Source organism: Gossypium hirsutum, chromosome D12 (genome assembly GCF_007990345.1).
Source record: "Gossypium hirsutum isolate 1008001.06 chromosome D12, Gossypium_hirsutum_v2.1, whole genome shotgun sequence".
NCBI lineage: Eukaryota > Viridiplantae > Streptophyta > Magnoliopsida > Malvales > Malvaceae > Gossypium > Gossypium hirsutum.
Window position 1 is genome coordinate 13,523,638 of NC_053448.1, and position 19,352 is coordinate 13,542,989.

Below are 19,352 nucleotides of genomic sequence, written 5' to 3' on the forward strand. Positions count from 1 at the left end.
GTAATTAAGTCATTTATCATAAAGACAAATGATCCGTTGTCACATTTACTTTTCATCTATCATATAATGCTAATGAGAGGATATCATTTGCCCATGCCTTAGGCTATGAATTCCACTATTGTGAATGATGCTACATACTATAGAAGTCGTATGTCCAACGCACTAGCTTTCAATTCCTTATCTATTCGAACTCAGACTTTTACTTGCATCAAAGTATACGAGTCACGCATACATAATCTATCATCCACTCAGGATTAAGGTTTGTCACGCTATGAACATTACAAGTGAGTAAATCCATAAACGGATTCAAGATCTATTCTAGTTAGATCTTGTTCGATGTACTGTCAGTCTAGTTAGTCACATTTATGTCTCTATCTTTTGGGAGTCGTCCACTCCGATGCCCATGACTAAGCATCTCCCCAATTAGATTTGATAGAAAGCATATTAGTCTTTCAATCGGCTTGCTCATTTCCAATTAAAATAAGGACATGTTTAGTTTTGCTACTAATAAAATTTGTCTTTTTGTATTACGATCAAACCACGTTATAGTGCTTAGTATTAGCTAAACATTAGACAATTAGTGAGCTAATATTTACTTCTATTTTGTTTTATATGCAAAAATCACATGAGTATATTATACAAAGGATATTAATGTAATTCATAAATAATTTCATTAATCAATCTATTCAAAAAAATTATAAGTGTTCAAACAAATATATTGCACTTAGGGCATAAGATCCAACAAACCGTACCTATTTTTTTTATGTATGGAGAGGTTGGGTCATAGTATAGATAAGGAAGTTGATAAGGGTATATGGGAGTTGTTTTGATTAGTTCGAAATGGTAATTCGATTTCACATTTGTTCTTCGTCAATGATCTTATTCTTTTTGCCCACTTACAAATGGAGGTTGTTGCTAGGGTGTTGAATCAATTTGGTAATTGCTCTGGACATGAGTAAATGCAGCTAAAACACAAATTTCTTCTCACCAAATATTGATGCTAGTCTTGTGGATATGATTTATCAACGACTTGGATTTCAAAGAGTTGAAAATTTGGGGAAGTATCTTGGTACGCCTATTATTCATGGTCGAAAGTTGAGTAGTATGAACCATTTCATAATTGATAAGTTGAATGATAAGTTGATTGGGTGGGTTTCGAAAACTCTATCCAAGGCAGGACGGGTATTACTTGCCAGACGGTGCTTTCAGTGATTCCTCAATATTTCATGCAAACTGTCATGCTCCCTGTTAGCATATGTTCTGAAATATAGAAAATTATTCTCAAATTTATTTGGGGGTCAAGGTGAGACGAGTTGAGGTGTTTTCAGTATTACTTGCCAAGACGGTGCTTTCAGTGATTCCTCAATATTCATGCAAACTGTCATGCTCCCTGTTGAAAGGAATTGAGGTGTTATTTCCTATTATGTTTTTGTTGCTATTATTGTCTTATTTGCAGCTGGGATTTCTTTATTGAATTTAATTTTTAAAAAAGGTGGGAGCTTTGATGTGTTTTTCATTATGCATATGTTGCCTTTATGTTATCTAAGTGCTGTCACATAGATGGATTTAAGTGGAAAATAGGCTCTTGATAATATAAGGGAAGTTCATAGATTAAATGAGAGTACGATTCAAACCATGACTATTGCCGTCCGAAACAAGGGAGCGCCTAAAAAGTGGGCATTCAAAGTACACAACATAATCATCAGTAGAGTTCCTGAACTGGAAACTAAAAAAAAACTAACATCACTTGCCCTTTTTGGCAAGTGGACAATTACGGAGAATGCACTTCGAAGGGAACTGATGTGGTGTTGTTTTTCATGGACTGGTATAGGAAACATGTACTCGGTCTAATTTGACAATGACTTGGGATTATAAGGGTTCATCTTTGGGCAATTAATTTGGTGGTCCAACTTTTTGCTACTGACTAGTTTGTGGTTTCTGAAAAATGTCTATGTTTGGGAATTGGGGTTTTGGCACATTTGTAGAAACCAACTTTATGCTATGCATGGTATAATTGAAGATGTTCTATTTTTGCATCATTGAAAAGTATTTTATTATAATCCGGTTGCACTCTTTCGCAGCGACTATCTGTTCAAACTTTTGCTTATTGGAGATTCTGGTGTTGGAAAGTCTTGTCTCCTTTTGAGATTTGCTGTAAGTTTCTAGACTCAAATTGGCATTTGAAAGTAAATGTCTTTACTTTTAACTTGCACATTAATAGATGTTTATATGATTACCTTCAATCTTTACATTCGTATTTGATGTTTAGATTGCACTAGTAATTGATTAAAAAGTTTCATTACATATGTACCATGCATATTGAGAGTAAAATTTATACCTTCATATGATGACACGGTTTCATGATTTGACTGAGTACATTTTGGCATTAGAATCTTGTTTTACTTTTAGTTGTATATCTGGATATTTTCAGAGGTTTATGTGGGACTAATTATTCAACCTAATCAATTTATGTAATTTCTTTGATGCAGGATGATTCATACACAGATAGTTACATAAGCACCATTGGGGTTGATTTTGTGAGTAAACCAGTCCTTGGTACTAATTTCTGAATGCCAAATTTATGGCAATTATTCTAATTTCTTGTCTTCTGGTTTTCTTTTTGGGTAGAAAATACGCACTGTGGAGCAGGATGGGGAGACCATTAAACTTCAAATTGTACGTTTTAGCATGCTGTACTGCTATTTCCTTTTTTCCTTTTTTGGTTTAATCATTTCTGTGTGTTTTCAGTTTAATTTTGCGTTTTACTAGTTAGTTTGCTCTTTGGTTAAATGTACGGTGGGACACTGCTGGACAAGAACGATTTAGGACAATCACTAGCAGCTACTACCGTGGGGCTCATGGCATAATTGTGGGTGATCTTTGCCTTTCTAGTTTTTCTCCTTTCAGTTCCATTTTTGTGGCTTCCACTGTTTATTTATGCTTCTCATAAACATCTTTTCTTATATATTTTTCTTTCCCATTTACTGGTGGCTCCCCTATTAGGTTGTTTATGATGTGACAGACCAAGAAAGCTTCAACAATGTCAAGCGGTGGCTGAATGAAATTGATCGTTATGCTAGTGATAATGTTAACAAACTACTGGTTGGTGTTTTGCTGCATTTTCATCCATTCTTCCATATGGCTGCTTTTCTTCCTTCAGGCGTTTGCAGATGAAGTCGGCATACCTTTTATGGAAACCAGCGCAAAAGATTCCATGAACGTGGAACAGGCTTTCATGGCCATGGCTGCTACCATCAAGGATAGGTACATCCATATTCTTTTTCCTGAATAGTGTTTTAGTATTATGAAAACGCCATTCCCATTCTAGAAGTATTTACAGTTGAATGGCGTGACTAGGTTGTTTGTTGTTTATCATTACAGAACCTTCTAGATGAACAAACTAATTGTTACGAAATTTACTACAAAGTAGGGGTGAGTAAAATTCGATTCGACTCGAAAAAATCGAAAAAAAATTCGAATTTCGAATTAAATGAATCGAGTTATTCAAGTTAATCGAGTTATTCGAATCAACTCGAATTTTTTTTTCGAATTTCGAATTCGAATCGAGTTGAGTTTTCGAATTCGAATAACTCGAATAATTCGAATATCAAACTATAATATTTTACATTTTTACCCCAAACTCCCAAACCTTTTAACTTTTCCCTCAAAACTTTTACTCCTTCCCACTTTCCCCCCAAAATTTTTACTCCTCTCCCCTCCCAACCCCCCAATCTACTCAAAATTCATTTCCCACCAAAATTTTACTCTCCTATTTATTTTTTCTCAAAATTTTACTCCCAAAAACCCTCAGAACCTTTTATTTTCCCCCAAAATTTTTACTCTCTCCCATTTTTCCCCTAAAACTTTTATTCCCTTCCCATCTCACCTCTCATCTATCCCAAACTCTCCCCCCTCCAAATTTTTTTTAAATATTTTCCCTCCAAAATTTTACTCCTCCTATTTATTTTCCCTCAAACTTTTATTCTCAAAACTTTTTTATTTTTCCCCTAAACTTTTACTTCTCACCCTTTACTCTCAAATAAAAAATCAAAATTATCCAAAAAATCACTAAACATAAATAGTAATAGTTTTATTTATATCTACTATTTATATTATTAAATTAAATTTCACATTTTGTATTATTTATATTATTGAATTGTTTAGTCATATTGAATATTTATATTAAAATTGAATTATTAATTATGCCATAAAATATTCGTGTTAAAATTTTATATTGGTATCAATTTCACATTTTATTTTTAAAATAACTTTTATTAAAAAATCATATTTTTACATTTAATATATTTTTAATTCTAAAATACATAGTGACAAGAATTTGAAGATAATTGAAACAACTAAGCAAGCAAAGAAGCTAACCAGTATATAAAAATTAATAAATAAATTATGAAGTGATGAAAGTTAATAAAAAATTTGATTAAGGTGGACAAATTTTATTACGATAGGTGACAATAGTTACAAGGACCCAAAATTATTTTTTAAAATTTAACTCAAACAAATATATTCAATTCGATTCGATTCGAATTCCATCTCACTCGACTCGATTCGAGAAAACTTCAAATAAAGTTAGGATGATAAAATGATATTCGAAAACTCGATTAACTCGAAAATTTTCGATTCGATTCGATTCGATTTGATCGAATGCTCACCCCTACCACAAAGTCTTGATGCCTAATGATTTCCAATTACTTTGGTGCCTCTGAATGCAGAATGGCGAGCCAACCGGCCATGAACAACGCAAGGCCTCTGACCGTACAAATTTTTTAAAAATTGTTCATATAATATACATATTTTTCATATAATATACCTATTTTTTCAGATAATTTTGGAAATAAGTTTCTCCCATAATTAACAATTCCTAAAAATTGTTGAATATGTTTTTTATCTTCTATTTTTTCAGGAAATTCTTTTATTTTTACAATAATATGATCTTGGAGATTAAGACCATCTGCAGATGATTTTAATCCTAAAAATTCAATCTCATTTTTCTCTAGCTCTATCTTTTTAGGGCTTAAGATAATTCCATGTTTTAGGAATTCTTGAGAAATAATGTTTAGATGTTTTCTATGCATTTCCAGTGTTTCTGAAAAGACTAAGATATCATCTATATATACCACACAAAATTTTTTATACTTATTAAAAATGGAATCTATCCATCTCTGAAAAATTTGTGGGGCATTACATAGACCAAATGGCATTACCTTCCATTGATAATGACCATTAGGAACACTAAAGGCTGTTAAAGGTTTTGATTCATCAGTTAGCATGATTTGCCAGAATCCCGATTTATAATCAAATTTACTAAAATATTTGGCTTGTTTAGCCTGATTTATCAAAACTTCCTTTCTTGGGATAAAATATCCATCAAAAATAGTGTTTTGATTTAATCTCTTATAATTAATGACCATCCTAGCTTTTCCTCTTTTAATTTCAGCATGATTTCTTACCATGAAAGCAGGACTAGAATGAGCACTATTAGTTTTTTTCTATTAGTCCTTTTTCTAAAAGTTCATTTATTTGAACATCAAATTCATCTATATCTTGTTTAGTATAGATTATAGGTTTAACCCTAATGATTTTATTAGGATTTATCAATTTTATTTCACAGTATCTAGGACTATTTTTCCATTACTTTAGTGGTTCATCACTAAAATTGTTTTCTAATATTTTAAACAACCAATGATTTATTTCTAGTTGTTTAATTTGTTCTTTTCGAGTTGGTGTAAAGTTTTTATTACACACAAACTGATGAAAACACAGAATTATTAAAAAATCAATCTGATGAAGAAAAAATTTCAACAGATCAGGATGAAGACATAAAAGTCTCAACTTATAATTCTGATGAAGAAACCACTTCATCTGAAGATGAAAATATAGATATTCCTGAACCAACAGATCCATATAGAAAAAGGAAAATTGAGTCAGATATTCAAACAAATGATTATCTGATTAAAGATTTAAGTAAAGTTCAATATACAACCAGTATGTTGACTAGTAATATAAAAAATTTAACTATTGATGAGAAAGATCCTAACAATATAAGTGAATTGATTAATAGAACTTCATTAGGACGGTTAGGTGTAAAACCTAATACTCATCATAGGCATAAAAAGAAAAAATATAATAAACAAGTCAAAGGGAAACTAGAAAATAAAAAATTTGCTGGTCATATTAAGAGTCAGTTTTCTAGAAGAAAAACTTCTAAAGAACTTAAAGATATTTTAGATATTAAGATAGGTCATATAGTCAAAAACTTTTCTAACAAAAGAAAAGAAGTTGGAAAAAGAATTAATAGTCTTGAAAAACAAGATTTAGAAATAAGTTATAAAAAAGGAAATAAATCCTTATAAAATTAAATCTAATAAAAATGAAAAAATATTTTATTAGAAAATTCTAGAAATACTAGAATTGAAAAATTAAAAACAGTTCTTCAGCAAATGAAAATTGGGAAAAATGATATAATCACATTTTCAAATTTTCAGGCTAAGAAATATTATACTTATATTGAAATCACATTTCAATTTAGAGAATATAAAAATATTCTTTACACGCTTTGCTTGATACTAGAGCTACAACAAGTAGTTGCAAAAAAAATGTTATTCCTATAGAAAAATGGGAATTAATGAAAAATCCTATTAATGCTATTGGAATAGATGGTAAAGAAACCATAATCCAATATAAGGCAAGAAATATACCAATCTACATAAACAATGTTAGATTTGTAATTCCTAAGATGTTATATTTCCCTGAAATGCATGGAGATATATTACTAGGAAATAATTTTATATATCATCATCTACCATTTTCTATAGATAAAAATTTGGTTACTTTGTCTGTAGAAAAATTCTCTGTGGAAATACCACTGGTAGAAAACCATAAGTTTGTGTGTAATAAAAACTTTACACCAACTAGAAAAGAACAAATTAAACAACTAGAAATAAATCATTGGTTGTTTAAAATATTAGAAAACAATTTTAGTGATGAACCACTAAAGTTATGGAAAAATAGTCCTAGATACTGTGAAATAAAATTGATAAATCCTAATAAAATCATTAGGGTTAAACCTATAATCTATACTAAACAAGATATAGATGAATTTGATGTTCAAATAAATGAACTTTTAGAAAAATGACTAATAGAAAAAACTAATAATCCTCATTCTAGTCCTGCTTTCATGGTAAGAAATCATGCTGAAATTAAAAGAGAAAAAGTTAGGATGGTCATTAATTATAATAGATTAAATCAAAACACTATTTTTGATGGATATTTTATCCCAAGAAAGGAAGTTTTGATAAATCAGGCTAAACAAGCCAAATAATTTAGTAAATTTGATTATAAATCGGGATTCTGACAAATCATACTAACCGATGAATCAAAACCTTTAACAGCCTTTAGTGTTCCTAATGGTCATTATCAGTGGAAGGTAATGTCATTTGGTCTATGTAATGCCCTACAAATTTTTCAGAGATGGATAGATTCCATTTTTAATAAGTATAAAAAATTTTGTGTGGTATATATAGATGATATCTTAGTCTTTTTAGAAACACTGAAAATGCATAGAAAACATCTAAATATTATTTCTCAAAAATTTCTAAAACATGGAATTATCTTAAGCCCTAAAAAGATAGAGCTAGAGAAAACTGAGATTGAATTTTTAGGATTAAAATTATCTGCAGATGGTCTTAAACTCCAAGATCATATTATTGTAAAAATAAAAGAATTCCTGAAAAAATAGAAGATAAAAAACATCTTTAACAATTTTTAGGAAATGTTAATTATGGGAGAAACTTTTTTCCAAAATTATCTGAAAAAATAGGTATATTATATGAAAAATTAAAAAAGAATATTTCTTTTTTCTGGTCTAAACAAGATGCAAAAATTATAAGAAATATAAAAGCAGAAATAACTTACAATCCAAAAGTTTATTTACCTAAAAAAAGTGATAAACTAATTTTAGAAACAGATGCGTCCCAAAACTATTAGGGATGTATTTTAAAAGCTAAAATTACTAATAATGAAGAATTAATATATGGCTATAGTTCTGGAAATTTTAAACCAAATGAGGTTAATTATGTTATTTATGAAAAAGAACTTTTAGCTATTAAAAAAGGAATAAAATTTTTTTCTTATATATCTAGCACCTGAAAATTTTATTATAAGAACTGATAATCGGGCGGTAAAGCAATTTCTAACTACCAATAGTTTGGAAACTGTTCCAAGAAGAATTAGGTGGTATAATGATTTAGGTTCTTTTAATTTTGAAGTTATATATATAAAAAGTGCTAAAAATATTCTTGCTGATTTTCTGAGCAGGCCCTTTAATGGATAGAGGTAAATAGCCTCTAAAAAAAATAGTCGGTGAATGGACTACCGTTCACAAAAAACCCAACAAAGGGAAAGCAGTATCAAACTCCAAAAAAGGATTTGTACCTGCACAAATACCATTTTATCCTAACCAAGGATATTATGTGTCATATCCAATGGTAAACCAACCACTTAGACCAAATGTTTTAAAATATACAATGGTAAACCAACCAGTTGGAAACAGTTTTTCAAATTTGGTGGGTCAATCACCAATGTTCCAAGATCCATATTTAGCATCACAAACTAGTTATGCTGATATGATCAAAGGATCAGAAAATTTGTTGAAAAAACAACAAATTGAAGAAGAAAAAGAAATTTTACAAATAAAAGATTTTTATAATCCTGGATTATCACTAGAAAATTATGATTTTATAAACGAGATATGGAAAACCCATATTTCAAATCAAAGAGCTAATTTCAAAAGAGCTCTTACCAGATTTTCATTATTTTTAGTTGAAAAAACAACTAAAGAAAATGAAGCTGAAGATTTATTATTAAAATCTATTTTATACAGAGATTCGGATGACTTCCAACTCTTTGTTATGGATATTAAGGAGATAAACAATCTTCTTGATATTATTCAATATTTTATTCATAAAGGGAAAAACAATTCTATTATGAATAAAATATTTAGAATATGTATGTATAATAAAGCTAGGAAATTATTACCGGTAGAAATATTCATAAAAATAAATAGAGTAATTTGCAGACAGCAAATTCAATTTCAAAAAGCTTTTTCAGAATATTTTCTACAAGCATATGTTTTTAATGATTATTTAGATAATGAATTTCCTACTTTAAAATACAGATTAGATCATGAACCATTTGATATAACCAATATTGAATAGGGTTTTACTAAAGAAGTAGTTGTGCAAAATCTCTCTTTTCATCTTTTAAAAGATTTTCCAGCTATTGTAAAGTCAGTTATACAAAACATCATAAACAATGATGATTTTTATTACTATTTTCATATTGAAATTAGTAGTCTAATTGGTATAGCTGAACAAGAAAAATTTTATCAGCCGTATCAAATTTGGATTATTAAAAAGATGATTGGAACCCCCCAATTATCTGCTGTTAAAGAAGACAAAGAACATTTGTCAAAAACTATTGATGAATGTTATAATAAATTTGATCATTTTCAAGTCCAAACAGGAATTGATTTATTGTCACAAGCCCATTATCTTCTCCATGATGATGTTTATAAATTATGAACGGATGGAAGAAGGATATTGGCATTTCCTAATGGAAACATCCAAGAGGAAAGAGATGAAGAATCTGTGAAGCTGTTAAAAAAGTTTGTTGAAACGGAGATAGAAGAATTTTCATCTCATATTACAGAAAAAATCAAAAATATATGGGAGACTTGGAACTCACCACCAAGACTTTCATCAAATTCTTTACATTTGGATGAGATTAAAGAAATGAATCTCAATAATATGCAAGAAGGTTGAAGTCAACAAAGATAGCAACCTAAAAGAAAGGCAATCCTCATACCAACAAAAAGTTTGGCAACGTGGAAATCATGATGATGTAAGCTATAATGGAAGCAACCATAAAGGCTAATCAAAGACATCCAGTTGCAGACAAAAAGTCTTGCAACGTGGAAGATTTCATCAAACCAATGATGATGCAAGCAATGACGGAAGCTACCATGACACAAGTAAGTGATAGAAGCAGCCATTAATTCAAGCATGCAACGTGGAAACAACCAAGGCCATGCAATTAAAGTTACAAGAAGACAAATGAGACATGGAAGCAGCCACATCCATTTGAAGCCGAATCCTTATCAGAAACACTGTTCGGGATTCAAAATACGATTGTGTAGAATTTTTAAAATTCCTCTATAAATAGGGAGGAAAGATCAATTGTATAGATTTCTTAGAATTACCAAATAATAAGATCTTGTAAATTACCAAATACTTTACTTTTCAGTTCTCTCTTTTGTAAACTTTTCCTTTTGTAATAAAAGAGTCTATATTCCCTTCCGCTCATACTCTCTATCCCTTCACTCAACCCCCAGAACTGATATCAGAGGTGCCGGTGTAACGAGTTTCTGGAGAAATAATATCGTAATATCCATTGTAAGTTTTTGTCTTCGATTTACATTTCCGTTTGTTTCACAGTTGTTTGTTTCAAAACCCATATATCTGTTATTCTGTCTTCTTGTTGCCGTTGAGTCCAGAGAGGACGTTAGGCGTTGTGTGAAGACGATATAGATAATAGACGGTCTTAGGTACCAAGAACAAACATTATGGAACAAATTGAGTGTCAATTTTAAGATAAAACTTGTAATCATATTACGCATATAGATTCTAGAAATGAAAATAACATTTCATCTCTGAGTAAGGGTATAAATAGTCTTGTTAATATGACTTCTTTTTATTTTTCTAAGTTATGTAAAAAGGTCAGTAAAGTAGAAGAAAAGATAGATAATTTAGGAGATATTAAAAATTTAGACTTAAACCATGAGTCTAAAGAAATATTAACTAATATTACTAATAAATTAGAACAAGTTTTTAATAATAGTTTCGAGTTTGATGTAGATTTAGGTCATTTATATTATGGTAATGGTAAGGATAATATTTTAGTATTATCTGAAGAAGAAAACACTTCATCCGATGAGTCGTTATCTATGTTAAAAAATTATAAATAAAACATAAAAAACGGAAAAAAGATGATAAACAAAAATAATATGATTTCCAGTCCTATAAAAACCTTATAGAACATTGGAAAGAAAAATTTACTAATAGTAATGATCAACTTGAAAGAGTTGAATATTTAAAATTAATTGAAGAACTTTATGAAAAACATAAAGATCTATTTTCTATGTTTAATTATCATTATATGTTAAAATATGATGATACGGACAGTAGTAAGTCGAGTAATTCTGAAAACACAGAATTATTAAAAAATCAATCTGATGAAGAAAAAACTTCAACAGACCAGGATGAAGACATAAAAGTCTCAACTTATAATTCTGATGAAGAAACCACTTCATCTGAAAATGAAAATATAGATATTCCTGAACCAACATATCCATATAGAAAAAGGAAAATTGAGTCAGATATTCAAACAAATGATTATCTAATTAAAGATTTAAGTAAAGTTCAATATACAACCAGTATGTTGACTAGTAATATAAAAATTTAACTATTGATGAGAAAGATCCTAAAAATATAAGAGAATTTATTAATAGAACTTCACTAGGATGGTTAGGTGTAAAACCTAATACTCATCATAGGCATAAAAAGAAAAAATATAATAAACAAGTCAAAGGGAAACTAGAAAATAAAAAATTTGCTGGTCATATTAAGAGCCAGTTTTCTAGAAGAAAAACTTCTAAAGAACTTAAAGATATTTTAGATATTAAGATAGGTCATATAGTCAAAAACTTTTCTAACAAAAGAAAAGAAGTTGGAAAAAGAATTAATAGTCTTGAAAAACAAGATTTAGAAATAAGTTATAAAAAAGGAAATAAATCCTTATAAAATTAAATCTAATAAAAATGAAAAATATTTTTATTAGAAAATTCTAGAAATACTAGAATTGAAAAATTAAAAACAGTTCTTCAGCAAATGAAAATTGGGAAAAATGATATAATCACATTTTCAAATTTTCAGGCTAAGAAATATTATACTTATATTGAAATCACATTTCAATTTAGAGAATATAAAAAATATTCTTTACACGCTTTGCTTGATACTAGAGCTACAACAAGTAGTTGCAAAAAAAATGTTATTCCTGTAGAAAAATGGGAATTAATGAAAAATCCTATTAATGCTATTGGAATAGATGATAAAGAAACCATAATCCAATATAAGGCAAGAAATATACCAATCTACATAAACAATGTTAGATTTGTAATTCCTAAGATGTTATATTTCCCTGAAATGCATGGAGATATATTACTAGGAAATAATTTTATATATCATCATCTACCATTTTCTATAGATAAAAATTTGGTTACTTTGTCTGTAGAAAAATTCTCTATGGAAATACCACTGGTAGAAAACCATAAGTTTGTGTGTAATAAAAACTTTACACCAACTAGAAAAGAACAAATTAAACAACTAGAAATAAATCATTAGTTGTTTAAAATATTAGAAAACAATTTTAGTGATGAAACACTAAAGTTATGGAAAAATAGTCCTAGATACTGTGAAATAAAATTGATAAATTCTAATAAAATCATTAGGGTTAAACCTATAATCTATACTAAACAAGATATAGATGAATTTGATGTTCAAATAAATGAACTTTTAGAAAAAGGACTAATAGAAAAAACTAATAGTCCTCATTCCAGTCCTGCTTTCATGGTAAGAAATCATGCTGAAATTAAAAGAGGAAAAGCTAGGATGGTCATTAATTATAAGAGATTAAATCAAAACACTGTTTTTGATGGATATTTTATCCCAAGAAAAGAAGTTTTGATAAATCAGGCTAAACATCATCATATAATAAATATTATATCACTAATAAATATTCTTTTTTAATTTTTCATATAATATACCTATTTTTTCAGATAATTTTGGAAAAAAGTTTCTCCCATAATTAACAATTCCTAAAAATTGTTGAAGATGTTTTTTGTCTTCTATTTTTTCAAGAAATTCTTTTATTTTTACAATAATATGATCTTGGAGTTTAAGACTAGAGGTGCTCATGGGCCGGGCGGCCCGGCCCGGCCCGACGGCCCGCCCGAAATATGGGAGGGTTTGGGTAAAAATATAGGCCCGAAATATGGGCTTGGGCAAAAAACGAGGCCCGTTTAGAAAAGGGGCCGGGCCTCGGGCACCACTTTTTCGGCCCGGGCCCGGCCCGGCCCGGCCCGATATAATAATATATTTATTTTTTTTAATTTTAAAATATTTTTTACATACTTTTTAAATTTTTTTAAAATTTTTAAATATTTTTAAAATACTTTTTTTAATTTTAAAATAATTTTAAAATACTTTTTTAATTTTTTAAAATTTTTAAAATAAAAATGGGCCGGGCCGGGCAGGGCCCGGGCTTATGATTTTTTTCCCGGGCCGGGCCGAGCCCGGGCCTAGGATCCGGGCCGAAATTTTTTTATGGGCCCGGCCCATGAGCATCTCTATTTAAGACCATCTGCAGATAATTTTAATCCTAAAAATTCAATCTCAATTTTCTCTAGCTCTATCTTTTTAGGGCTTAATATAATTCCATGTTTTAGGAATTCTTGAGAAATAATGTTTAGATGTTTTCTATGCATTTCTAGTGTTTCTGAAAAGACTAAGATATCATCTATATATACCACACAAAAAATTTTTTACTTATTAAAAATGGAATCCATCCATCTCTGGAAAATTTGTGGGGCATTACATAGACCAAATGGCATTACCTTCCATTGATAATGACCATTAGGAACACTAAAGGCTGTTAAAGGTTTTGATTCATCGGTTAGCATGATTTGCCAAAATCCCGATTTACAATCAAATTTACTAAAATATTTGGCTTGTTTAGCCTGATTTATCAAAACTTCCTTTCTTAGAATATTATCCTCTTCTTAAACAAAATTATTAGATTTTACATATCTTATAACTCATCAAATTCTTTTATTTACTAAAATATTTGTACTAATATTATCATCTTCTTAAAAAGAAAAAGGAAAAAAAGAGTCAATTATGTGTTTAGATTTTACATGTTTCTTAAGTCATCAGTTGCAAACTTATTTTTTATGGATCAAAAGAAGGTTTCTTGCTGACCATTAAAAATCATGGTTATGTTGATGATATTTTGGTAACTTTTTGTGTTTGTAATATTTGGATGGTATAATGACATGATAGAATGTCATTACAATGTTTAACTTTTTGATGTTGTAAAATTTTATAACATATGGATTATGACATATAAACTAATGAAATTATGTAACTTTTTATTAATATATGAATATTATGTTTGGATGTGAAATATAATTCTCGAGTTATTTATTACTTCTAATATTTTGTTTTTATTGTAGAATAATTAAATTATTTATTTCACTAATGATATTTTAGCACATTAAATATGTACTACAGTTTAAAAATAATAAAGTAGATTATATATTATTTTTATAGTATTATATATTATGATTTTTTAATTCATATAATAATTATATTAAGAATTTTATTAAATTATATATTATTTTATTAAATTATATTTAATAATAATTATGTTAAAATATGGTTAAATTATTTATTATTTTTATGCAATTATTTTTAATAATAATTTTATTAAAATTTAATAACAATAATTATCTACCTAAAAAAATTTCTGCTAAGGGTACTCTAGTCATTTTAGTTTTTTTCCTTATGTTATTACAACATCATTCCATTCAACCAAACACAAGAATACTATTACAGTTCTATTCCATTCCATTCCATTCAACCAAACAGTTGAATTACTGGTTACAGCTTTAATCCATTACAACTCTATTCAATTACAGTAAACCAAACATACCTTAAGAGAGTCTTGAACAGTATAGCATTGGACCTCTCTTTTTTTGATTTGCTTATGTTTAATTAGTTTATGTTTGTTGTTTTCCTGTTTATTAAAAAAAAAGGTAAACAAAATCTCTTTGTAGGATTTCGATATTCTTCTAAGAAATATTTTCTATTTTTCTATTTTTTATGTCAATTTATAGAATTTTTTTTAATAGGGGAGGTTCTTTGAGATTTCGTACTTTGTTTTTTTTAATTTAAATCATTCGCAACACCTTTTTTACCATTTTAAAATTTAAAATTTGCCTAATTTTTTAGGCATAATTGTAAAAAAAAAAATCTCAACGTTTAGGACTTTTGATTTTGTGCCCTTGACCTTTTTATTTTTTTATTGATATCCTCAACATTATAATTTTTTAAAAAATCAGTCTAATTTTAACGGTCAACGTGAGTTAACCGTTAATCAAACTGTAGGTCAACACAATAGTCCATGTGACATGTCACATAAGCGCAGACGTCATAGATGACGTCATCTATTTAGCAAAATTTTTTCTCTCATTTTCTCTCTTGTCAAACGCCATTTTTTATCTTCAAAACATATGGTTGGAGTAACTGGAGATGAATGCAACCCGGTTTCAACAAAAAACCCGAACCCGGAATCCATTTGCTTTACCAACGATGCTGAGTTTGTGGTCAAGATCCAGGCCACTCTTTCGAAGCTGTTGAACAACAGGTATAAACCACACAAATCCATGATTTAGCTCCTTAAATGAAAAATGCCTCCCTAATTTTTCAATTTTACATTAAAAAAACATCGCAGTTCAAAATTTTGAATCGTTTAAAAATAACGATTGCAAAGAAAGCAGATGAGATCTGAAAAAAAGAAGTAAAAGTACCTTTTGGTGAGAATCCATGGAAGAATCAAGAAAGTAATGCCGCTTAGGAACTTTAACAAGCCTCAAGGAAGAAAAATCAAAATCCTGAACGACAATATCAGCCGTTGATTCTTGTGATTGTTTTTGAGTGAGGGTTAGAGTAGTAGAGGATGAAGAAGAAGTATCATGATGATCGATGATAATTTTATTATTTTGTTGATTCGAAGAAGGAATCAAACGGCGACGTTGAAACCAGCGACGAACACCGTCCACGAGACTTCCACTTCCCCCCATATACTCTTTTTTATTTGGATTCATAGCCAACCAATATCAACATTAATAATTCCCTTAATAATTTTTGACTGGTCAGCATAGCCAGCTATGGTGTCTAGGTTATCAACATCGTAGTCAAAGCTGAATTTTGTTTCAAGTGGAAAAGGGGCAATGTCTCTTTTAATATTGTATATATGCTTATAAATACAGTTGCTGTCATTGTGGAAGCCTAATAGAAATTGTTATTCGAGGCTTCGTCTGTAATCTTGAAGTTTCTACTGACCATGTTTAGGTGGTAGATTTATTTTTCATCTTAGCTAGCCTGAAACTTAAGCATCACTTCTTTTTGTTTTTACAGTAGTTCCAATGATAAAAAAAATAAGAAACATTTAGCCCATGGCTACCTACAAAAAACAATCTTTGACAAGAGAGAAAATGAGAGAAAAAAATGACAGCCGACAGTGGAGGAAAAAAATAATGATTTTAAGTTGAAAGTGTGGTGTGGGTTTACAAAAATTGCACAAAAGCATGATTATAATCATGGTAATTGATATTCTTGTAGATGAAATGAGCTAACCATATGTTTTGAAGAAGAAAAATGATGTTTGGCAAGAGAGAAAATGAGAGAGAAAAAATGGCAGCAACTATGTGTTTTGAAGAAAAAAAGTGGTGTTTGGCAAGAGAGAAAATGAGAGAAAAAATTTTGTTAAATAGATGATGTCATCTATGAAGTCATGCACTTATGTGGCATACTACATGGGGTATTTTTGTTTATCTATAGTTTGATTAATGGTCAACTCATATTGACCGTTAAAATTAGGCAGATTTTTTAAAAAATCGTAATGTTGAGGGTGTAAAATAAAAAGGTCAAAAGCACAAAATCAAAAGCCCCCAAACATTGAGGTTTTTTTTTTTTTCAACTATGCCAATTTTTTTATTTAAAATTTGAAAAGAAATGTTATTATAGCCTTATAAACTTGATAAAGGGACGGCACACTAAAATTGTTAAAGAGTAAAACCCTAATTTTGCCTTATGATTGGATTTAGAGACGGGCCAGGTCTGCATCAAACTTTGAAAACAGGCCAAAATGGTCCATTATCAGACTAAAAGGGCCAAAACTAGACCATTTTCAGACCTTAAATCAGGCTTTAAAAATGAGCTTCAAAATTGGACCTTATTGCAAAAGAAAATCTAAATTGGGCACATTGGACCTTATGGAAAATATTAAAATTGAGTTTTTGCACCGGGTCAAATGATGATAATTAAAAATTAATTTTAAAACAAAATTGAATTTAGTTTTAAAAATTCAATTTTATTTAAAAAACAATTTCTAACTATCTCATTTATTTAAAAATATCCATACTTCCCTGCGAAATTCTCATTAACATAATAATTGATTAAATATTTTACCAGACCCAAAATGAATTTAGATCTGAATAAAATAAATTCAAATCAAACCAGAATAATATTTTCAATTAAAAATTAATTGAAAACTTAATTTAACTTTAAATCAAAATTTAATTTAATCCAAAGTTAAACTAAAAACTCAATTTGGTCCTTTAAATTTCATTTTAAAATCTAAAATTAGAATAAAATGCAACTTAGTGTTGATTTCAACTTGTCTAAAGCCAATTCATTACATAATTTGGGTCAAAGGGCTCAGACAAAATTAGGTGCTTACAATTTTGTTTATTTGTGGGTTTAACTTAGAAATGGTGCTATTTTATGTGAGTAAAAGAAATAAAAATAATAAAAAATATTTAAATATTAATTATTGATACACTAACAAAAATGTAAACAATTTTGATTAATTTAGATTTTGGTTATGTTGGTAAAGTTTAGATTTTAGAACTAGTTCAGATCTTTAGGAGAATGATTTTTTTTAAATAAGTTAAATTACATATATAATCCTTTTAATACATTATTTGTTTTAAAATTTTCATCATTCAGTAATTTTTCAATTTAGTTATACCCGATTAATTTGTAACATTAACTTAATCAAGAATTTGAATAATAGTATAAAAATCTTAACTTTAAACGTTAAAAAGTTATGTCGATAAGGACTTGACATTGTTAGCAAAAGTTAGGCCTTCGGGCCCTTAAATACCTAGTTTCTGGTCCACCATGAATAATTGCCACATGTTTTTTTGTTCATTTGTGTTTTTGTCAAGGTAGACAATACCATATTAGTGGATATACCGTTTTTCTATTGGTATGTAAGGGATTGATCTATTTTGGTGTATCATTTCAGGTTTATTCTTATTTTAAAAAATATTTAATATATGTATATAAAAATATTTACAAATATCAAATAATAAGGTTAAATAAATCTCAAACATAAAATACTCATCAAAAATAAAATTTTGGTTGAAGTGGTAAAGAAAATATTTTAAAAAAGTTAGTGCTATGGGTTCAAATTAGATGTGATCATGGGTTGGGCCAGGCCCACACAAAATTTTAGGTTCAGTTTTTAGGCCCAAGCCCAGCCCGACCCGAAATATGGGCCTAAAAATTTGTCCAAGCCCAGCCCGAGATAAAATTGCAAAGCTCGGCCTGGCCCGGCCCATATTAAATATATATTTAATATCTATAAAATATATATTTGATTAAAATAAAAATATATATTTAATATATAATTCGAGCCAGGCCGGGCTCGGGCCAAAAATTTTTTATCCGAGCTCGGCCGTTTTCTAAACGGGCCTAATTTTTTTGCCCAAACCCATATTTCGGACCTATATTTTTACACGAACCGTCCCATTTTTTGGACAGGCCGTCGGGCCGGGCCGGGTAGCCCAACCCATGATCACATCTAGTTCAAATCTCACCGTACTTAAATTTTAAGATTAAAAAAAACTCATTACTTATATAAAATATTCTTTAATAAACTTCGCTAATGCAATCCATCATCGCATATTGTGTATAAAACAATTCATAATTCAATAAATTCAAAATAAAAATTTTAAATTATCTTTTTGGCACTACAAGTAAATAATAAAAATGAAGATTTAAATTTTAAATATATTTTAAATATATTTTTTCAAATAAATAATAAATAAAAAACTTAAATTTAAATTTAAAATATATTTTAAAATTATTTTGTTGGTATCGGCCAGTACACCATATTCCGGCTAATATGGATAAAATCAATCAGTATGCACCAGTATAATGGATATCGATTAGAATTTACATCGGAACAGAACATAAAGTTTATTTTTATGATTTACTACTAGAACATAGTGTTTCGGCTATATGGGCAATACCGGGACGATACCGGCTACTAGGGTTTCTATATTGGTTTGATTCTTTAATCATGCGTTTGTAATTATATTATATTGCATTTGTATTTATAAACTCTAAAAATACTAAAACAATATTATTGGA

At 29.0% G+C, this 19,352-nt stretch overlaps 1 protein-coding gene and 3 long non-coding RNA genes across 4 annotated transcripts; 3 read left to right on the forward strand and 1 right to left on the reverse strand.

Annotated features, from left to right (window-relative positions):
- The first annotated feature begins 2,070 nt into the window (after positions 1-2,070).
- LOC107947436 (uncharacterized) lies at positions 2,071-2,656 on the forward strand. The gene is made up of 3 exons (XR_001697116.2): positions 2,071-2,154; positions 2,490-2,537; positions 2,629-2,656. It is a non-coding gene; the product is annotated as an uncharacterized lncRNA (long non-coding RNA).
- A 138-nt stretch (positions 2,657-2,794) lies between these two features.
- On the forward strand, positions 2,795-3,107 carry LOC107947435 (uncharacterized). Its single transcript, XR_001697115.1, has 2 exons — positions 2,795-2,869; positions 3,004-3,107. It is a non-coding gene; the product is annotated as an uncharacterized lncRNA (long non-coding RNA).
- Positions 3,108-14,701: 11,594 nt separating this feature from the next.
- LOC107945304 (mitogen-activated protein kinase 8-like) lies at positions 14,702-16,029 on the reverse strand. Its single transcript, XM_016879262.2, has 2 exons — positions 15,719-16,029; positions 14,702-15,541 (listed from the first exon to the last, which is right to left on the reverse strand). The coding sequence occupies exons 1-2, from the start codon at positions 16,013-16,015 to the stop codon at positions 15,458-15,460; spliced, it is 381 nt and encodes a 126-aa protein (XP_016734751.1). The 5' UTR covers positions 16,016-16,029; the 3' UTR covers positions 14,702-15,457.
- On the forward strand, positions 15,415-16,279 carry LOC121224692 (uncharacterized). Its single transcript, XR_005922432.1, has 2 exons — positions 15,415-15,555; positions 15,643-16,279. It is a non-coding gene; the product is annotated as an uncharacterized lncRNA (long non-coding RNA).
- The last annotated feature ends 3,073 nt before the right edge of the window (positions 16,280-19,352 follow it).

Excerpts from the sequence above, each read along its gene's own strand:
- LOC107945304 (XM_016879262.2), bottom strand. The coding sequence starts at position 16,015 with ATGAATCCAAATAAAAAAGAGTATATGGGGGGAAGTGGAAGTCTCGTG. Across the intron at positions 15,542-15,718 it reads CCATGGATTCTCACCAAAAG|CTTCGAAAGAGTGGCCTGGA; the intron begins GTACTTTTACTT and ends GTTGTTCAACAG.